Genomic DNA, 20384 nt, shown 5'->3' on the forward strand with positions numbered 1-20384 from the left:
TCCTTAAGGTGTGGTAAAAAAATGTTGTTACATACAAGGGGTTTTGGTACAGAATTTGACGATAGCTACAGTTCACAGTCATAGAATTGTTCCTCTGCTTCGAGATGCTGCTGTGATCTTTGATAGCCTTCAGATTCAACATGGACCAGACTCCAGGGGCTCTATCTTTGAGGCACCAGAAATATAAAAAAAAAGCTTTTTGTTGTAAATTGGTTTCCAGTCCAATAATTTAATTTATTGGACTGTTAAATAAATATTAACACGCTTTAGTCTGTTTTTATGCCTTTTCTTTGAGTATTTTAAACGTCAAATGCTTGAAACATTCGACTTTACTGTAGTTTCCAATGTAGTATTTCTGTCTATATTTTACTAATGAACCGAGCATTTACTAATTCGCATAGCTAATACCATCCATTAATAAATTATTACATCGAAACATTTTAGGTAGTAGTAAATTTAGTACATTTTGCCAAAGGATTTCTATCAAAATAAAGCAAAATCAGAGATATTTTCACGGTTGATTAACTAAAATTCGAGTGGATGGTTTGGTTTTGATAAATCGGATATCACAGGCTTTAAGTTTGAGTTTCGTATTACTGGTTTTATCTACAAATACCTTTGAAACCAGAATTATTTTCTGGGAAATTCGAAAATAGCTTTTGCTTTTGAGAGCACCTAACCACTATTGAAAATGATTCGAGGCTTGAAATACGACGCGTGTTAGTTCGGTGGTTCTTTTGTATATGAGAGGTTTCTGGTGACTTTGCTTACATAATAATTATGCTTTAAAATCGGAACTTAATGGACATTAAACAAATTTATTCTCGTAAACTTTCATTGTAATGTTAGACGTTACATTACGATAACCATTCACCTTTATATAATAACAATGATCAACTTTGCTAATTCTAGTCTTCACCAAGATTTATTCAGTTACTGGTAAAATGAAGCTGTATATTCCCTAACATATAATCGCACTGCTAAGACGTTACATACATTATGGAACAAAGGAGAATGGGCACTTCTGGGCGGTCGGCGGCCATTAATGAAAGTAGTGTCAAATTAAAGTAATGATAACTAGGAACAACTTTTACTAAGAACGTTTCGTTGCAATCCTTTTAGGTAACAATATATTTACATGTAAATATAAAAGAATTTCATAGAACATAATAACGATTATTTCGTGTCTGTAATGCATTGAACGTTGTGTAATAACGTTACATCTTCTTATAAACAACAACCGTAACAATATGAATAGACAAAGAGCAGCATTCCAACGTATCACCGGCGATCAGCCTTTTTTCGACGATTTTACTAATCTGTCAGAAGATGATGATGATGTATGAAGTGAAGTAAGCTCGTAGTTAGTATGCTATCTATCTATCTATTATATGGTTAACCTAGTGTCAAAGTTGTTCAAGCCACCCGAAAGGCCTTTAACATGGCTTAACGACTGTTATCTTAGTTGACAACAAACGGGACCGACATTTTACGTGCCCTCCGAAGCACAGAGACGCTCAGTTCAAATACCACTATGCGGTCACCCATCTATAGAATGACCGCGCCAACGCTGCTTAACCCACAGATCGTATACCGACCAGTGAGCGCAACTGGCTATGAACGCCTCGTTATTGAGCTGAGCATTCAAGACAGGCTTCTTCTAATAAGAAGAAGATCATGAACAACAGATAAGTCGTCTCAGTGAATATGTTATAGAAGAGCAAGATGTTTACTTCTTACGATATTTATATATTTACTTGTTATGATAGTTCGAATATTAATAATGTCTTTATTTGTATGCAATATAAGAAATAGTACTTTTTATTTAATCTCCGAATATAAGCCAAAATATGTTTTATACTATTAAAAGTGCTCAAATACAAAAATGTATTTTATTCGTCATATAAGTGCGTCGCGGCAATAAAACTTCTACACAGTAATTATAGGACCAGTAATTATAGGATTTAATGTAGTTTATTAAAAAATACCAAAATCAAGTTTGGCCGCGGATCGCCCAGGCTCCATACTATTTTGCCCATTCTCCTTTCCCATTGCATTTGTTGGTGACATATCAAACAAAGTTGAGTGATTTCGACATGAGACCTGAGAGACATGAGACGTTTGGAAAAGTCCAGTATCTTCGAACGACGCCATTGGTGACACTTTTTCACAGGACATTAAAATTCGTTCGGTTTTTTCTGAGGTTTACGTTTATGCTGTTATTTTTAATACTCCCGAGTAAAATTAGGGATTTCCATAACTATACTATTTATATGATTGCATAGTACAACATTATTACTCTATGTACACAAATATTGGCATCATGGATGACTGATTACGTTTTCATAGATTATCTCCACATGGGTAACGGTAGCCAATTTATGCTGCCATAACAATATTACAGGCACAGCGAATGTTCTAGATTAATAACTGAAATTCAGTATTTAGATGCATGGATGATTAATATCTAATTGGCTATATCATTACAAAATGTATATGTGAAATCTGTTCTGTAAAAAATATACCTAGTTAAATACAATTGAATATAGTGCATATCATTAAAATTAAATCTCGGTTAATTATTGTATTTTTCAGTCTCTTGTGTTAAAAAGTTGAAGGGATAAGACTTTTTCTGGGTTCCTCTCACTTTAGTCCACCATTTATTGTGTTTTTTTTTTATTACGATACTTGATTTTATATCTCGTGGTAATATTTGTCCATGTGGTCAGTAGTTTTCTTCCTTAGTCTTATTCGAAGCCGAAAATTTTCAGTAACAAAATAGAAAAACACTTTTATTTTCAAATTATTTCAAACTAAGCATGTAATAATGATTTAACAAACTAGATTTAAAAAGAAACATCCCTACTTCTATAAAACCAGTATCAAAATAAATAAAGTCTAAGGTGAAGTATTTGCCCTAGGCGAAATACTTACCATGATTGCAAACATAAATTCCTAGCGAACGAAAGTCTAATTTATTTTAGGATAAATTAATCTGTGCTAGTTGAAAGAGCCTTTGAAACTAACCTAATAACGTACGTAGTGCAACAATTAAATAGATTGCTTTAACTAATTTTGTGAGAGGCATTGTCTTAGAAATTTGGATTTTGATTAAGCTTTTAGAAATTGATCGATGTTAGTTTAGATTAATTGTTCTATTTTGATGTAAAAAGGTTTTCTGTATAGATCAATAACTTAGCTATTTTAATTTAGATATTGAAATAGTACTAAAAGCTTTATAAAATCGATCTTATTCTCAAGACCTTAGATTAAATTACTGTACATTGAAAATCTATAAGTATATTATAGATTGGTTATGCTCAAATGACGGCGTGGCGTACACAGACATTGAGAGAACCTAGGACTTAAATGGGTTCCAAGTAGACCTAGGATTCGATAATTTCACTATTATGTCATAAAGTAGATTGTACATTGCATTTATAAGGATAGCCTCATTGAAGTAACGTTAATCTAGACATTCTGCCGAGCATTCTTGAAGTAAAATTCTAACCAATCTTTCATTTCAACCAAATTGTTTTACATTTTACTTACATCTTTTTTTTCCACAGACTTCGTTTTAAACAAATCGTTTTTCATTTTATTTATATGAGTTTTGTTTCCACAGACTGCAGTAGTCGGCTCCAGGGTAACGTTACCATGTCGCGTGGAGAACAAGGCTGGCCAGCTGCAGTGGACGAAGGATGACTTCGGCCTCGGCCTGCACAGGGAACTTAGCGGTTACGACAGATATAAGATGATTGGGAGTGATGAAGAAGGTAATTAACATTTTTTATTTACTGCAGAAGACTTATTTAGGCTAGTAAATTTGAGGAAATATCAATTGACAAGTCCTGGGAGCATTATTTTTATAATTAAAAATAAAATAAATCATTATAGACATTCTTAATCCAACTAAGATTGTTTAAGAGTAGTGCCTTTTATAACGACTGCCTTATATGTATACTGTCTTCAATAATAATAGTCGTCTCAAAATGAAGCCACCAAACTCTAGCTGGGATTGTGTTGTTCATTTCAAAATAAAAAAAAGGTTATTTAATATTACCCATATGCAATATATGAGTGACTGGGACACCGTAACGCCTCCATCTAAAACAAGAAAAAATCTCTCTCAGTCTTTTCTATACCTGAAAAACTACCCCAGATAATTTTGTATAAAGCTCACTTCTTCAAAATTAAAATACCCAGCTGCTGTTACCACAGATTAGGGATACTATTAAACTAGCGATAATGTGCCGTCTTCCTTCCTCAAAGCCTGGCATGAGCCAGTAAAACTTTATTAAGGAAGCGATGGCGACGTTGAGGTATAAAATTGACAATCGATCTGCTATTAATAAAGTCCCCCGACTTTACATTCTGTCGTATCAGCTTTGTAATGAATACTGACGTTGAGTTGAACGTTTTATTACTGTTACTTTGATAGACTTTGGCTTTACCACATCCAATCTAGATAAAGAATTTAGGAGTACTGTCCTTGGTGCACGTAATTGATAGATGTACTCAACTGATGTGGGTCAAGTACCAGATTATAAATACGAGGCCTAATGCTTAAATGCCATGCATAGATTTACCTGATAGACATTTGGTCAGTGAGCAGTTACTGTTTGTTTTATCCAGCGCTAGAAGACAGTTGCACTAGCCATTAAAAGATCAATAGATTAAGTTTCCTTCAGTAAAGATGTATCACAGACGTTCGTGTTTCAGAGCACCACCTCGCTTAGTTACACGTTTACCGGGTTCCAGTTATTGATAATTATAATAATGGTTGCTAAGCCATGCCTGACAACTCGTCTTTGGCTAAATATTGACAACTAACTATCCTGTAAACTAATAATAATGTATCATTTGCCGTTTTAGAATCTCTATAACGTAGGTAATTTCAAACCATGCCCAAAATGTTTGCAAAGCACGTTGCTTTTAACCAGTCTATTACACAACTATTCAGTAATAAGTATCATTAAATCCGTCCAGAATATTCAGAGAGAATATCTTAAACCGAGTGATTCAATTCATCTCGGATAATCTGAAGACTGTAAACCAATTTTGAATAACTGTTTGAACTCAGCAGTTTCTCTGGCCCCAGACGTTTGGTGAGATTCAACCGGAGCTTAGTCTTAGATATTTTATGCTGACAGCCAAGTTTGAAACAGTTTCTCGTGTACAATAGAGCTAATAGATTGTGAATAGAGTTGTTCATTATATAGTCATGTAATTCTCTAGTGTTTGAAAGTTTTGTTACAGAAGAATTTCTAAGTATCTTACTGTAAATATAATAATTGTATCTGTAATTTTAGAAAAAAAATCATTTAATAATATTTTTTTTCTGAAAATTGCATCAATATCAGTTAAAATTCATCGCGAGATAATTGTCGACATACATACATACATACATAGAGGCGAAGTGAAGAACCTTTTTTTAAAAGTTGGTTTATACTGTCACATTTTCCTAGAATCGTTTCTTCCTTGAATTTTGAATGCTATGGGTTGTAAACTTGATTAAACTTCTATGAAATTGTAAACTAACATTTTATGGAGAAAAAAATTTACCATATAGACCGTAGATGTTCGTCGGCTTATCATCATCATATTTCGAACTTCAATAGAAAATCTGACTGTAGTATCTATTAAAGCTTAGTTCCATGAAAAAAACTGGTACTACAAAGGTACATCAAAATATTAAATATTTTATACGACTAACAAAAACCAATTCTGCTTGAAGCACTCATATCTATATACGTAGAACTTGTCACAGTTCCATGTTACTATGCAAAGAGACATCCAGCAATATATTTCAATTTTATACGATATTATTCTGTGAATTCTGCTAGCTGACATGCCATGAACTTTTACTTAGACGTATGCTTTTAAGAGCTACGTGGTGCCTTCTTGAGAGTGGTGAGAAGACGTATTGATATTTTGTGTCGAAGAAAACGAATTAAATTATCTATATTCCAGTCGATACATAGGTAGTATAGTATACCCAATTCTAGACTCCAGGATCCAGGTTCTATGCTTCGGTCAAGCTATATAATATCTAACAACTCGAATTATTGGTGGTTAAAACCTAAGCTTTTTAGATTTCATTCAAAATTAAGAATTAAGATTTTTTTATCGTGTCCTTGTCTAGGGTGTTTTTTTGTTACGCGTTTTTTTATGCAAAATATATTTAAATTAAATATTGGTATCTTCTTGAGTTAAAATCTATACAAACATTTTCAAAACCTACATAATTCAAGCATTTGAATAAAATACAACACGTTATAATATCATGTTTGCTGTCATAAATTGTGCCACTAATCACATCACGTAAGCCCCAGAGAAAAGCCGTACACACGTTATATACAAATAATAAAATTATTTAGCAAATTATTACTCTATTTTATAATACTCATAATTTTACCAAAACTAGCTGAACCACGCTACTCCACTCATGTACAAGTATTTCAATTCTTTAGGGGTTGATATCTTGGGGTTTACTCGAGGTAATTAAAAAAAAAACCCGAGCCAGTATACTCCAGATCTCTGACGATTTTTTCATTTTCATCGAAATTGATTCAATATTTAAGTCGTAAACGCGTTATAGACCAATTTTAGCATTTTTTATTTTATTATAGACGAATAAAATAGTTCCTTTATAAGTATCATAATGTATAAAAAATTTACTAGATAATTAAAGTAATTTTAATCTTCAATTAGCCCGTAATCTTATTAATTAAGTTAACACTGTAAGTTTTGTTCATAAGCCTATTTTATGGGCTAAGGAAAACCGGTCTAAGTACTAAGTCACACTTAGCAAACTATATGCCACAGACTTTACACTCACAGATTACATTAATTTGATAGTTAAATGTCAAAACCTGAGCCTGAGTGCTTGGTAAGCCGCAACCACAATTTTATAGTGCTATTGGTCATTGAAAGAGTACCCCAATAATTAATCGTTAATATACATTTTGTAAGCTAAAGTACTCATTATTTGTTACTTTCTCACAAACAAAGTATTACTGTTGATAAGTACTAAACGAAAATAATAACAAACATATGTACATAATATCACGCTTATTTCACCCAAAAGTTTAGGCAGAGGTATATAAAATACACCGCTTTTAACAATGTTAGTTAAACAGTTACTAGTACTTAAATCATCCAGAATTAGAGCAAAATATACAAAGCTAATATTCAGCAGCAAATAATACGCCTAACGACAACCATACCTTAAGTTGTTCAGGGTCTAATTAATGCGGACATTATCTTCAGGCTACCTTTTTTGCTAGTAAACATGTCTTATAAGCAGCAGTAATAATTCTCTCTGTTTACTGTGCCCCGGGATTAACATAAAAAGCTTTTAACGTGCTAATATTGAAAGTAATTTCGTTTTCCTTACTGTTTTATGAAGATAATTGGATCATTGGATAGACGTAAATGTCTTAGATACAAAATGAATTGTGTATTATGATTTTTACTTTACTGAATAATAAAGAATTTTGTAAATAGAAAAAATATTACTATGAACAATTTTGTGAATATTACTCTTTATATACATAGATTATATTCGAAGGATTTGACCGATCATATCTGATTTTATAAATCTGGACGTTTGTAACAATGGACTTATGTTTGTTAATATTTTTGTAGTTTGTATCGTGGTCATCACATTCTTTGCAGAAAGCTGGTGCTTTCTCAATGTACGCTGATGAAATCACGGGCAGAAGTTAGAGTCTCAATGTTTCAGAACAGAATATATTACGATATCATTGAATTACATTTCAAAAGTTAATGTTTTGTGAAACATTAAAAAATGATGCTACTCTACTTCAAATTTCAAATTCATGAAACGTTCACCTTCATTCGTTTTCTTCTATATCTCATTATTCTTCACAATTTCTCTTCAGAACTGTTCTAGACGTATATGTCATTAAAATACATCATCGCTATACATATGATCATTAGCATCATAAGTTGCCGAAATACATTATGTCATTCTTGTAAATACGCCTCAGTTATTCCACTCAAATTATTAATGCGACAGTTTGTTAGGATAGATTTATGTTTGTTACTCTTTCACGCAAAAACTACTGAGTGAATTTTGCTAAAATTTTGCATGGAGATAGTTCAAACCCCGAGGTCAAAGATAGGCTACGTTTTTTTCAGAAATCAACCCTTATGTGTCCAGGGGATGTATATTTCTACGCGAGCGGGTCAGCTAGTATTTTCTTACTTGCCCTTGTATTTGAGTAATGCCCTCAAGGGTCACCTTTATATGAAATATAATGTACGAATTTGTCCTTTTTATCCTCTGTACGTTAGAAATATTAATGAGGATAGATTACTGTGTACTGGTGTAATGTTGTTCTTGAATTATTAATCTGATTCATAATTTTAGTTATGTGTGGCGCAGGCTTATTTTATATTAGTTTTGTTTTTTGATATGTCTTGGGAATACCGTTATAAATTACTGTAATTTCAGTATTATTTTAGTCGTTTTTACGTTGAAAATGAGTTTGTATGTATTATTTTTGGTACCTAATTCGAGAACTTTAGTATGTTTTTGGTTCCAAAATACAATTTTAGCTAGATTGAAAAGCTGCTTTTTAGCTAAAATATTTTTTTTTAGATTTCCGGAGCTAAACGAAATAACTTGAAAAATGCGTCTGTGTTATTGAAACGAAACGTTTTTGCGAAATTGAAGTCGAAAAAATATTTACAATAAATATTTTTGGAGCACCTCTTCTTATAGTAGTTTGAATAAAATGAACATTTCACCACTTTTATTAGATATACTAGGTTATATTTTAAAAAGAAAGTGCCCTCCTTTATTTAGCCTCAAAAGATGTTCATAAACTTTTATGTGGTCTAGGTCCCACGTTTTCATCTAAAAAAGCACTTTGACTTTATGGTTATCAAAAATCTGGAAATAGTATCCCTACAGTAAATACGAAAGTCTGACTGTCTGTTGCATTTTCATAGCTACACTGCCGGCCGATGGCATGAAACTTAGCATAACTGACCATTTTTCATAAAATATTGAAGAGCTGAAATAAAAATATGCTTGCGAACAAAGTAGCGTTGTCACAGGGTCTAAATACACTGTACCTGTAAAATACATACATAAAATCACGCTTTGTTCATTTAAAGGTAGGTCAGAGACCAAAAATCTAAACTTTATACGATCCTTACAAACTTCCCTTGCTTCATTCACATCCACATATCTTGTCATACAGAAATACACCAATCATAATTTATTACCAAAATGTTCTCAAATCGTTACGAAATCATAGTCAGTTTATCTGCACCGCTGAGACAAATACGTTTTCATATTTACCCATCCCCTCTGGACGTTCTACGTGAGCAATACCATTCACAATTGCAGTATTCCAGTATTCTAGACAGTAGGTATCTATGAGATAGGCGGAGCATGCCATTCCAACCGACAGTGTTCCTTTGTTACCGACTCACACAGGAAGCGATACGATGATCTATTTTAGCACGGAGTAAATGGAACTTTAAAATGTAAGAGATGTTGAATGACTGGACTATTTCTGTCTCACTTTAGATAATGATTTAGGGGAGATCTTGGAATATTATTTGTGGGTTAGAAGTTCTTCTATACTTACCTTATGTAGGTAATAGAAGAATGGTCTATTTTCGTTTAATAAATGAGAAAGAACGAAAGACATTACACGATAAGAAATTTCAGGCTGCTACTAAAAAATATTTTTAGTGTCTGTAAAACCTAGGTAGGTTTTCGTTTGCTATGAAAAATGTTAAAAGAACCCTATGACACCACTTTGGAATAGATACTCTGGTTATTAGATATCATCATCATCATTGGCCTGCTATTCCAGATGATTGGACAGTGGCAAATAATCTCCTTGAAATAAGTAAATCTTAAATCTTTAGTTACTGAAGTATTTGTTGCAGGTGATTACTCATTGGACATCAGAGACGTCACATTGGATGATGATGCTAAATATCAGTGCCAAGTCAGCACAGGGCCTAAAGGTATGTACTTCAATGCATTTAATTCTTATTTAAAAAAGTTATTTAAGCACACATTGTTAAATATTGATTTACCTGTTAACCATAGTGATTATGGAATATACATATCTTCCTGGAAGCCGAAAAAGTTAATAAGCATTCCCAAAAATAAACTCGTGCCGAGATTTTATTAAAAATATAATTGATTTTCATAATATTAAATTACAAAAACAAATTGACGGACACTTTTACGAGACCGTGCTCAATATTAAACACGAAAATAATAAACCCACAAGCAATATCCAAAATTATAACATAATTGATTCTGCATACTTAATTTTACCCATAAACGTTCGCAAAAACACACACTTGATTAACCTTCCCGGAAAATGCTGAGGTTTAATAAATCCGTAATACCAATACTGACCTTTAAAACGAAAAAGATGAAACAAAATCTCGAAAGCAAAGCTACCGATACACCACTTAAGAAAGACCTCAAGCACTTTAATGATCCCAAATTTGTACTTTCCAATAATATAAAAAAGAATGAAGCCATCTCCCACGGTGGTGTAATTTGAAATAATAAATCAATGCTCGGCATACAAAATTACGATACAGTACTGTTCAAACAAACGCTTGTTAGCGTTGCCGCATGCAAGTAAAAAATATTTTGAGGGATTAAGGTTTAAGAAATTAGCGATTGTAAGGGAAAAAATGTATATTTTGGATAATTGCTTAGGATTTAATAATAATAATAATAGAAATCTTAATAAATTATTTCGATAGCGAGCAAACTCGCAGCATATATTGACAATTATTGATTCACTAGGTAAAAAAATTTAACATCGTTGCCAAGAAATTGCTGCTTTATATTTTCATCTCCTTTACAACAAATCAAATAAAAACACGACTTCATGCTCTTCAAAAGTAAGTTCAAACATACAACTGTTTCAAACCACGCAGCTCAAGACCCAAGGGAAATAAAGGTGCAGATGATAACATTACTTAGGCTTGATTACCTTTACAATATACAAGAGAATACTTCAGTGCAACGAAATGTTAAGACATCCATTTTGGATGTCTCACAATTGTATTTCTACTCCCAACTTGGAGTCCAGCCAAACCGGTAATTGAAAAAAAGTGAAGATAAGTTGAGTCTAGTGTTTGACTTATGTCCTAAAAACACTTTAGGTAGGAAATTGCTAGGAATCGCGACGTCGCATTTTTATGAAGATAAAAGATGTTTATCTGGTCTGGGTTGAATAGTTGCAACCGTATTTTAGTTGCTGTTCTTGAAAAGATCGCAATGAAAATGCAGGAAAGGAAATAAATTGTCGTTAAAATTTTATATGTAGATGCACGATGTTATATTCTCGAACTTTAGTTGTGAATTACTTATCTTTATATCCGTTGTTATAGTAATTGTGTGAAATTATGTGGGTTTTTGTAAGAACTCAATTTTTTATCGTGTTTTTTGAATGCGATACTATACAAACTATATCTTGTATTGTATTAACACAAAGTCTACCAGTCCTCAGCATTTATGTACGTCCAAACTAAACCGATCCCAAGTTTATGCAGAATATCTACAGTTAGCTTAGAAATCGACCGGTCTACCATTTAAGTCGTCTTTGTTTCCGAGATTTGCCATCAAAATCCGGCCATACATATTCATTGTGATAATCCTAGTCTCTCCATTCAACCATAAATAACGTTCGTATTATCACAAAATGTGGTACAACGGCGTAATAAACATTTTGGCGACTCCCAAAGGCCTTGCAGACAAAGTTGTGGACACAAGCTTGTGGTATATTTGTTCTTCTATCGAACTTTCTTGATATTTATGACGCCACTATATTATGATTTTTTATATCCACTTGTGCGTTATATATTGAATGTAATGACTTTTATCTTTGGATTGAAGTTATTTTGGGGAGCTTAAGTGCGATGAATCCTCGATGCTTGTGTAGTAATCAACCTTTAAAGGGATAGTAGTACATAGTACGTATTTTGTTTTAATCAATACTTCATGTTAAATTTAGGAATTTTATTTTCTGTTAGCAACTCGGTCCGCTCGCACAAATTATAATTAATAATGACAATAATGTATATAATTATTTATGGTAATAAAGTTTGACGAGAATTCAGTATAAACTATCTGTGTTTTTTACCATGTTGTTGACGATCAAATTGCATGCAAATCCGTTTTTGCAATAAGATAGAAGATAGAAATGTCAAATGAATTCGCCTTCGCTTACATGTTGTACCAAGGATAATTCTTTCGAGGCAAGTAACTATTGTTTTCGTACTTGAGCTGAGGCCCGCGAAATTGTGTTTGCTTTTAATAAATTGAAAATCTTGACTCGTATTTTATTCCTGTTCTGTTTTCAGGCCTTCGCTTTTCGATTTTTCTTTTTCATTTTCTATAATACTTGTTTCAAAGGTACATTTCTTGTTGATGGATTGAGATGGAACTAGTTTCGGATTATTCTTAGCTTTGTAGTTCCATTTTTCTTTGAGATTTAAAGAATTTTGTTCTACGTTCGGAATTGACCTGAATTTTTAAAGACGATGAAATCTTTGAGAATTATTAATATTTAGATCTTAAGGCTGTTAGCTCTTTTTGTTGAATAAAATATATCAATTATAGTGAACCTTCATTGTTATTCTGTTTTCTTTGTAGAAAGACGGAAAAAAGGAATTCTTTGAAATTATTTACCTAAGTTACAACATAGTATATTATTATAATCAGAATATACCTGAAACATAATAACAATTTATTCCTTAAAAAAACTGGCATAGTAACAAAAGCTAAAAATTCTAAAAACTGCTTGCGGTAAAACATCAAAGGAAACACTTTCTCGGTATTTTAATTATGAATTCGCGTAAACGTAACGATACCGGTTACTTTTTAACATTTCCTATTATTTAACGTAACTTCGGTTTGTGGAGTGCCGCAATTAGTATTTAATTCATCCCCCCACCCTTTCGCTTCGTTTCCATTTTTGTTTTGTAATTTTTCATAACGCCTAATTTGCATTTCTGACCGCTAAAGATCTTTGTCTTTACAACCGCTTTTATTCTTCGCATCGGTTAAGAAATTACTTTTAAAAGAATTCTCATTGTTAGGTGGCTTGAATTTTTTATATTTTAATTTCAAATAGGTACGGTGTATTTGAATAAATATATACATTTTAAATCTTTCGTCTATTTATAGCAAAAGTTCTGAAGGCAACATTTTTATATTTTAAAGACAAATAAATTTCACGAATTGAATAAATCAGATTGGCTATTCAGTGCTTTGAAAAGTTACCATTTCTATTGCTAGCGTTCTTGGAAGCTTCCTTTGAGATTATCGAAGTGATAAATCAGCCAATTCCACTTAAACCAGATGTCCGAGTTTATGCAGATTTCCTTTACGATTAGATTGAAAACCATATTCATTTGAAACCACAGACCTACTCATAAAGTCATTTAAATTAATTCCTCTAACATTATCTTGAGATATAAATACGAATTTATAATAAGCTATCTCAGAAATTTCAAGTACTTTGATCCTTTTAGCCTCGAGTGGTAAGTCTATTCAAATGCAAACGAAAAGGTCTATAATATTAATTTACATAGCTCTTTGTGAAGCACGTAACCTTTGATAAATTTCTCTTTCCTTTGAAATGTCTCTGTTAGTATTCTTATCTTGTCTTAGTCGGCTCTTATGGGCTATTCAGCTTTTGTTTCAGGATTTAGATACTGTTTCTTAAATAATCTTGTACATTTGTTACTCACTGGCTTTAAAAGATCTGTTTCATCGATGTGTATTATTAAATACCAATTCCTTTAAAAGGCTCTGGTGAAGGCAATAGGCTCACCCCCTGTTACATGAGACTAACATTGTAAATTTCGAAAAATAAGTGTATTTTGTACTCATCTGTCTACATCTTAATCGTGATGCTATATGCATCTATCTCTATGCATCACGTTATGTTATTTTAACGAACGTATGTTATTTTTTCTAAATACTGAATTTCATTTCATATAAAACTATTGAAGAGACTCCATGTTTTCATAAGACTGTTTCAAGACTACAGTGAGAGTTTTCTTGGAACTACTACCTAACTCATTACGTTGTGTCAACTAGGGCTTACGAAGTAGAACAAAATTAATAAGGCACGAACGTAATCGAAATAATAGTAGTTTTCCGTTGTGCTTCCCGCTCTTGTTAAATATTTGTTGGAAATATAATTGAAATTGACTTGCGAAAAGCTTGTTATAACACGATTTTATTGATAGCATTTTGAGAATGTAATAATAAACAAACAGTTTTTTATTCTTGAAGAACTATCATTTAAAGTAATTGTATGGTATTGTTTTGCATTTACAATTACGTTATATTTAGTTGCATTAAAGGTATATAAACTTGGTAAAATTACACTCTTATCTGATATAATTTAAGCATACTTTTGCGTTTTTATCACACAAAGAATTATCTTAACCGGGAGTTTTAAACTCGTATACTTTACGCTTTATACTGCGAGGTGATCACTTACTACAGCAAGCGTACTATCTACTTTTGTTCCTTAGAGTTCCATACTACACCAACTAACTCAAAATATAATTAACATCTTTGTGAGATTACTCGTACCAAAGTCCTGTGTTATGTATTAGTTGTTTCGTGTTCCGTACAGAAACTAAATTTTCCGCGATAATTACCCAGAGTTTCTAGAATTGTTCTGTGTTTAACACAACTGTTCCTGTTTGGAACAAATCCGGTATCTCAATAATATGCCCGTTGTTTAGAGAACTTGGATTCAGATTAAAATAAATTAAACTGTTTAATTCTTGAAACATTTTGTTGGTTGTACCTTGAGGCGTACATTTGTTTTCGTGATAATACTTTTTACTCGGCTTTGTCATTTTAAGTAAGGTTTTTGAAGAATTTTAAACGTTTTCTATCTTTTTAACACTGATAATATTCTAAGCATTCTACTAATGGAATCGTGTGCCTTTTTATGGCTTTGACATGTATGTAGTTATTAATACTACAGTTGAATTTATAATCTAATTGATATTATATTGAGCCCATTTTTCGGCCCCGTGTTTGAATACAAAAAAACAAGCCACCCCCAAAGAAAAACAAATAAGTAAACCCCTAAACAGACACACCGTATTTCCCAAGGCGAAACAAAAGGCTCCCATGGGGACTCAAATTAATTCCAACACCACAAAACTCTGGAAAAAAGGTCCCCGATTTACATGAAACTAACAGTACCAACTTTGTTTTTTATCAGCAAAAGCTCACAATGGACAACCATCTTGCGGCTAAATTGTACAACTTTGCACTATTTAACTTCATAAACTTTGTTCCCGAGTTCTGGGAGAACTATTTGAAGGCGAGACAAGCCATTGTCTTTACCCTCTCTCTTGTATTAAATTGTGATCTAGGGAGATCTTGCAACCACGAATTTACAAACTTCCTGGTTTGAAAGTTATTGAATTTAATTCGTTTGTGCAAGAGTCTGATAACGCGGTGCCTCAACAAATATTGTTATACTAGTTTTAGCATTGGCGTGGCTATAATAATTACGAGATAAACAGGACTCAGTGATGGTTGTGTATGCGATTGATCAAGAGGTGGTGGTCTATGGTTTGATTCTCGAGACGTGCGAAGTGCTATTGGATGTTGCTAATTCCTATTAATCGAGGTTTATTAACGTTAGTAGATTCGCCCTTGTTACATGGGGCTAACAGTGTAAATGAGAAAATGTTGATATGCTTCATACATGCCTGCGCACAGTATTCTACGATGCTTAAAAGAATATAGCGGTCTTAGAAACAGTCTTATGTTTATATGTTAAAGATAAAACAGCATTAATTTTCATTGTTTTAGCTAGTAATTATCATGATAGCTGTTCGAGTTATAACAGAGGCGAAGAGTATACTAAATCCTTGGGAGTAGACATTATTTGTTTTTACGATGTCATTAACACCTAATTTGTTTAATGTACAACAGTAATTATGTTAAAAAATATCATACTTTCTATTTTTATTAATAAGAAACTCGTGGTTTAGCAACAGCCGCGCGGATCGGTCTCTCAGGTTAAGCTCCGCTTGCCACGATTGTTCAGCGAATGGGTGACCATATTATACATACCGAGTTCCTCCGTGTTTGGAAGGCACGTTAAATTGTGGGTCCGATTGCGGGTTATGGGTGGTCTGATAGGCAGTCACTTAATGTAATATACTGGTATTCAGATCCATCTTGTGAGACTATAAGCCGACTCCAACATAGTTGGAAGAAAGACTAAGCTGATGATGTATTTTTATTAGTACTAAAATTTTGAAAAGCATTTTGTGTCTTTACAGCAAAAGTTTTCATTGTTTACTCCCAACGAATACTTAGTTTGGAATAGTTATTAGTTAGTAAAGGTTTATTATGAGATAATGAATAGTATTTGCGAAAGTTTCATGATTAAAGACCGGTATAGGTCAATTTAAATGTTAATCATAATAGCATTTTGTTTCTAACTGTATATTTTGCATAAGTTTAGATTTACGTTACGGCTTTGAATATTTTATTTGAGTCGTTAAATTTGTTTTTTTTATTGCAGATAAAAGTTGAAAATTAAACTATTTACGAGTAATAAAATTATTTAAAGTAAATTTTAGAAAATAACGCGATAACATCTATACTAATATTATAAATCTGAAAAGTTTGTTTGTTTGAACGCGCTAATATCAGGAACTACTGGTTCGATTTGATAAATTATTTCACTGTTAGTTAGCCCATTTATCGAGAAAGGCTATAGGCTATATATCATCACGCTACAACCAATAGGAGCAGAGTACCAGTAAAAAATGCTACAAAAACGGGGAAAATTATGACCCCTTCTCTCTTATGCGACGCAAGCGAAGTTGCGCGGGTCAGCTAGTACTGAATATAATTCTGTTTTATTGACTTTTAGTACAATATGGCAGTCAAAGTAATGATGCATTTCTTCGACTGGTAGTGTAATGGTCGCCTAGTGATCGATTATTTGACGATAATTAATTATGTTTGATTTCATGTTGAATTGCATAAATGAACATGAACTATGACTATGTCAATATTAACAATTCTTTCAAAACAATAGGCAACAAAATGGGTCCTATCATTGGCTTCTCGTGTAAGTAAATAGATTTATCTTTGACTGTTTCAAAATTCGACCGACTCCCAGCATATATTCTCCACTTGACTACAATTTATATATTGTCGTTAGTTTAATCATTTTCAGCATCCCTGTCAGTAACTGAATTATTACAAAATTAATTACATAGTTACCTTATTTTTTACATGTGTTTTTTAGTTATATATAGTTGGAGACGCCTACAGTCAAACTATAAAACGATTTCGTAGAAATATGTATGTTGTACCAAAATACTGAATAGTATATAAATAAATAATAACATTATTTTCTTTAACATCAAATATTTCAAACTTACAATCAATATAACTGAGTAAATTCTCAACTCACGTTCGTAACATACGGTTTAGCTATCTGTAGTCGTATACCATAATCACTAAGGCTTAACAGACGAATAGGCGGCAATTTGATATCATTAGGAGACAGATGTGTGGTGCTACCAATCATCATTAGCGCTATTAGCAACTTTTTATCATTATACCTCATATTTCCCATCACGTGTGTGTTCTTATGAAGGTTTATTAATTTTTGTTGTTGTTTTTTTTTGTTAAGTGTTTTTAGATTTATATTAAACTTGAATGACTTAAAAATATGTGCCTAATTTGTGTATAAAATTATATTGATTCTTGTGGCAATTTGTATATTTTGTTATTTATTATTTCCTATTACTACTGGCACTAACGTGCAAGCGCACTTTTTCTCGGATGGTTTGACGTTTCGACGAAGAACATTGGCCGTGGTCGCGAGTTTTGAATGATGAAAAATGTTGTAAAACTCTATTGGAATAAGAAATAACACTAAATTTAAAGTATTTGTCTTTCACAATATACTACTATTACATCAATTTTTGATATCAGTTTTACTCATTTATGTCCTTTTTGCTACACATTGGGAGCAAAAATTTATTTTGCTCCCAATGTGTAGCAAAAAGTACACTGAAATACGTGAACTTTATCCGTCTAGCAAAACACATTCATTAATAATACAACTACAATAAATAATCAATTGAGCTACAAACCTAGCAACAATAGCACTAGTCATCATCCCGATATAATTTCTCATCCGACTTACGACACCCCCGGGGATTGTACCGTGTTAGACTGGCCAAATACTATTCATTTCGCTTACGCAATCCCAAAATAAAATTGCCGTCCGCCATTTTAATCCTCTTAACAATTTTATAACATCCAATATTTTCCGATACAGAGACCGTGTTATAAATTAAAACTCTCTTCGACAGGTGAACAAGCGATTCGATCTCGATACGCAAGGCTTACCGTGCTCGTCCCGCCCGAACCACCGCGTATCGTCGAGGGCAGTTTCTTCTCAACGATTGAGGACAGAAATATCAAGCTCGAGTGTGTGTCTGTTGGTGGAAAACCGCCCGCCGAGGTAAGCATTGATTTCTGTGTAACGTTTTTCGTTTGGGTGGAAATTATTTTGGTTGGTAGCCGAACGTTTGCCACTGCTACTATTTATTCATGAGGCTTTCGCAATGGAATTCTGACGTTGTTTACGAAAATATTGATGCAGCTACAGTCAGATATGGCTTGGAATGATTGACACTTTACGCATTGAGTCGACCGCAGTGAAATAATTTTACTACGAAATTATTCATGTTGTACGTATGTGTTTATTGTACAATATTTGCGGTAGGTATATTCGGCTGTCGTTTTTGTAGTTGGTAATACAATTGAGCGTTAAAATTATTCAGGCCCAAAAGCCTTGGCTTGGCTTAAAAATAATGTTATTTAAGTCAGGTTGATGCCGAATATTTTGAATATTAATAGAAATCATTGGTTGATTTGTAAACTTTAAGGGAGATAATATACATATCAGTACAAACAATGATATATTTGGACTTACTTTAAAGCTTTATTACACGAACAAGTCGTAGTATTAGTCATTGTATCGTACATAATATAGATTGAGACATAACTATTGTAGTCAGGTACCAAAATAGCTCTATATTAGATTTTTCAAAAATAGCAAATACAGGCATACTTGTTCTCTAAAGAGAAAACTATTGACCTGAAACAAATTCAGGGGTAATGTCTAAATTGAAACAGACACGAATTTATTTGGCTCTTGCCATTTGTCTGCTTGAACTGTGAATAGTTCCATTTATTGACATCTAGAATACGTAGATTTTAAGTGATTTCATTTCATATCTTTCGTTTTATTCCTATTGTTTGTTTCTATTTTTGTTGCTGTTGCCAAGTTTTCTATTTAGTTTACATTTATACAAGCATTAGGTTGTGCATGTAGATTGAGATATGAACACACCCTTTTTACAAGATATCGCCGATAAGAAATGGCCATGTTTTGCAAAAAGGTGCATAGTACTTATGTAGATGTGACTGAAGCAAGGGACGTTTGTAAGGATCAAACCAAGTCTCGTCTTTTGGTGTCTACCTTCCCCTATGGAAAAAGGCGTAATTTTATGTATGTATGTATTGATAGTATTTTAAGTCTTAATTTCACGACATGTTATTATGTCGGCTAATAAACCTAGATTCTCTTAAGTCGTCCACACAACTGCTTGTATCCTCCACTCACAAGTTCCAATACACGTTTAAAATTTCATACGATCTACTCCACTATCGGTACGTAAATTAATTGCTTCCTGAATCTTCACTATGAATATTTAAACTGCCATAATAACTCACAGTTCGTCTGAGCCAAAACTAATTGAAGCCATTATAAATGTTTCTGCAGCAATATTTTCTCAGTTGTCACCCCCTATTTCTGTACCTTGATAATATTAATTAATCAATGTCGCTACTTAAATGGAATTTCACAGGCTTGCCAGTGTAATACCCGACCTATTCATATTTTCGTCATTTTTCTTAATAATTCACGTACTTTGGGGACGATCTATTTTTTTCTATTAAAATGCTTTTAAAATATATTGTAATGAAATCTTTTGGGCAATGTGCTGAATTTATGACTACCTTTACGTTATAGACGGTTTTTTGTGGGCATTAATCTAGAATGTTATTTTCTGAGGTTGCTAGGAATAAGGTTTTTAGGAGGGGAAACTTTTCATTTCATTTTCGAGATATAAATCATTTCATTTTTAGTTTGCTATTGTCGAAAGTATAGAAATGCTAATGTAAAGCTTTAGTGTGAACTTTATTTTTCTTGCTATCAAAACACGTATTAGTAATTAAATCATTCTCAGAAATTAATTAACTCTAGTTTCAGAAAACA

The 20384-nt window shown here is 32.6% G+C and overlaps 1 protein-coding gene across 2 annotated transcripts in view; it reads left to right on the plus strand.

The window, feature by feature from the left end:
- Nucleotides 1-20384, plus strand: part of LOC142984207 (irregular chiasm C-roughest protein-like) — a 114373-nt gene that overhangs the window by 62152 nt on the left and 31837 nt on the right. For both annotated transcript variants that reach the window (XM_076131644.1, XM_076131645.1), the window contains exons 3-5: nt 3626-3776; nt 9937-10017; nt 18412-18563. In XM_076131644.1, coding sequence (XP_075987759.1) covers nt 3626-3776; nt 9937-10017; nt 18412-18563 — 384 coding nt within the window. The remainder of the gene's footprint in view (nt 1-3625; nt 3777-9936; nt 10018-18411; nt 18564-20384) is intronic.

The sequence above is a fragment of the Anticarsia gemmatalis genome, chromosome 26, assembly GCF_050436995.1.
Source record: "Anticarsia gemmatalis isolate Benzon Research Colony breed Stoneville strain chromosome 26, ilAntGemm2 primary, whole genome shotgun sequence".
Classification (NCBI taxonomy): domain Eukaryota; kingdom Metazoa; phylum Arthropoda; class Insecta; order Lepidoptera; family Erebidae; genus Anticarsia; species Anticarsia gemmatalis.